We start from the raw sequence: 2,747 nt of genomic DNA on the forward strand, positions 1-2,747 counted from the left end.
GACTTAACACTGCTTTTGTGCTCCAGGGACACGTATTTTTCACTAATCTCTACGAATTAGTACTTTTTACTGGGATTTCTTGATAGAAACCACCATAAGCAAAAATGTGAAGTAAATTCTTATAAACATGCCAATGGCACGGTTTGCGTTTGATGCTATTTATGGTGAGTCTGCGGATGATTTACAAAAACCAAAACAAATGCATGAAGAAAGATGAATTATAAACAGGATTAAGTTCTAGCAGGCACACTTGGGATCTATTGCTACATAAAACAGCCCTTCACCAAACCTGCCAACCCGCGTTCAAGCGGACTGAACTCCTAAAGTCAGTTTGAGATAGAAAAACACGTGTGCTATAATCTTCACTAGTCGTATAAGCCACAGTTACAGCTGGAGGCCGTTACAGTAGAAACTTTGACACGTTTTCAATTCCAATAAGTATCATTAATGATATTCCTAAATGTAGCAGATTATTGCTGAATGTATAGTGTGCAAAACAATTATTCTCAGCTGAAAAAAGAAAGTGTTCTCGTTAACCCCTCCATACCATGCAGTTTCCACATGCAAAATAAATACTTCACCATAGAAACAAATGTGTGGCGCGTTCGAAAGGAAGCATGTGCAATAGTTCGCTAGAAGTTAGTAAAGACAGGTTTTAAGCGAGTGACCATTTCTGGTGCATGTCTGATTGTCTTTTACTAGTCTCGATATCTGCACCTTGTGACGGCATTGAGTGAAACATCAGAAAAAAATGGCAACAAAAAAAACAGAAAGTGCAAATACTCAGGCTAAACCACTGCCGTTTCATCGCTAAAGAAAGAGGTAATCGTCATGCTTTCCAAAACGGCGTGAAGTAGGATAACATTTACATGGATGCACCACTAAATGCATTATCTCAAATCTTAAAAGGAATCACGCCTTTTTAAATAAGACCTCTAATGAACTTACGGTCAGGCTGACGCTTTGATTAAAATGCATTGCTTTCTGACTAATATATGATGATTGCATCCTCTATAACTGCGACTACGGATCTCATTCATGCATTCAAACTGTGAAGGTGTGCATGTTCAGTGTGACACTTTCCCCTTTGAATCAAACGTGAACCACAAGAGAAATAAGAGTTTACAAAAACCTCCGATGCACAACCACAGGATTTTGTGTCTATGGTACATTCGGTAAACAAAAGGAAAAGACGTCCGTCGTCACAGAAACGTCTCGCGATCTCGGTCTGTCAAAGGCTCGCTGAGGTCCGTGTTCGCGGCCTCCGGGATTAGAGCGTGAAAAAGCTCGCTAGTCGCTCGCGTGACGCTGTCGTAGGATGGCGGACACGAAGTAGCCGAGAGCGTTTCCGTAACTTCGACATCGGCGCCGTAGTTCTCCATGATCATCGCAACTATAAGTCCTTCGTTCTCCGGCGAACTGTCGCCGTCTTTGGCGGAGTCTGGCATGTGGAGTTGACGGTAAAGCAGCGAGGCTTGTTTCAGCTGGCGCCGCATTAGATGCCTCCGATACGAGCGCTGGATCATAGCGGCGGAAACGTCCTCTTGCTTGCGCCGAAGCGTCGTCGTGATCGGTTCGTAGGAGATCTTGGACGGGTTCTCCATCATGAACTTCTCCTCCATTTGTTGCTTCAACGCGTCCATTTCGTCCGACTCTCCAAGAACGCGTTTGGTGAACGCGAAGAGGATATCCAAACAATGGATCTTGTCGCCGCTCACCATCGGAAGGTCCATGGAAATCAGTTTGATTTTGTTGGGTTTAGTGATGCGCAGCGGCTCGGAAAGCGAGTCTGCGAAATCCGAGAGTTTGGAGTATTCGATGAACTGCATCGCCTCCGGATCGAACTTCTCCCAGACTTCGTAAAACATCTCGAAGTCGTCCTCGCTCAGCGGCTCCGTGCTCTCCTCGGTGGCCACGCTGAAGTTCTCCAATATAATCGCGATGTACATGTTCACCACGATGAGAAACGAAATAATAATGTAGGTCACGAAGAACGTGATGCCCACCGAAGGATTCCCGCAGTTTCCGCGAACGTTCGTCCCGGTGTGAGGAACATCCGGGTCGCACTCTTCCGGAGAGTTGTTGAGGATTGGACTGAGTAGATTGTCCCATCCGGCCGACGTTGTGATCTGGAAGAGGCAGAGCATGCTGTTTCCGAACGTTTCGAAGTTGAACATGTCGTCGATGCCGCTTTGCTTCTTGACGTAGGCGAAGTTGGCCATGCCGAAGATGGCGTAGATGAACATGACGAGGAACAGCAGCAGGCCGATGTTGAACAACGCCGGGAGAGACATCATTAAAGCGAAGAGCAGCGTCCGGATTCCTTTCGCACTGCGGATGAGCCGAAGGATCCGTCCGATTCGAGCCAAGCGGATGACGCGGAAGAGCGTTGGCGAGACGAAGTACTTCTCGATGATGTCTGCGAGAACGATACCTGGAACGAGAAAGAGACACAAAGTGAAAACAGCACCTTAATGCTGCTCTTTTCCATAAAACAACACCCACCATTTTTTAGAGCTTTTGGTTTTCAAGGCAACAATGACTTTAATTTGGGTCTGTCCCTTTAAAATGGGGAATACCGCACTTAAATTATAGGGATGGTGTTATGATGTTGTAAAAAAGTCATAACCATGTCTTAAACCTTGGGGGGACCAAAGAGCTCTTTTTTATAGACTTATTGAAAGAAATGAGTGTGAATTCATTGCAAAGTAACCTATTGGAACTATTTGTAAAACATATATTTATTT

General features: G+C 45.2%; 1 protein-coding gene across 1 annotated transcript in view; it reads right to left on the reverse strand.

Moving 5' to 3' along the window:
• Positions 1 to 85: 85 nt before the first annotated feature.
• The window catches only part of LOC107577023 (sodium channel protein type 5 subunit alpha-like), a gene marked incomplete at its 5' end in the record, with an annotated part of 5,359 nt that continues 2,697 nt past the window's right edge, over positions 86 to 2,747 (reverse strand). The window contains one exon of the mRNA XM_016263143.1: positions 86 to 2,434. Within this exon, the coding sequence (XP_016118629.1) occupies positions 1,203 to 2,434 (1,232 nt within the window). The remainder of the gene's footprint in view (positions 2,435 to 2,747) is intronic.

The sequence above is a fragment of the Sinocyclocheilus grahami genome, unplaced genomic scaffold (assembly GCF_001515645.1).
Source record: "Sinocyclocheilus grahami isolate Dianchi unplaced genomic scaffold, SAMN03320097.WGS_v1.1 scaffold4904.1, whole genome shotgun sequence".
Taxonomy (NCBI): Eukaryota; Metazoa; Chordata; class Actinopteri; order Cypriniformes; family Cyprinidae; genus Sinocyclocheilus; species Sinocyclocheilus grahami.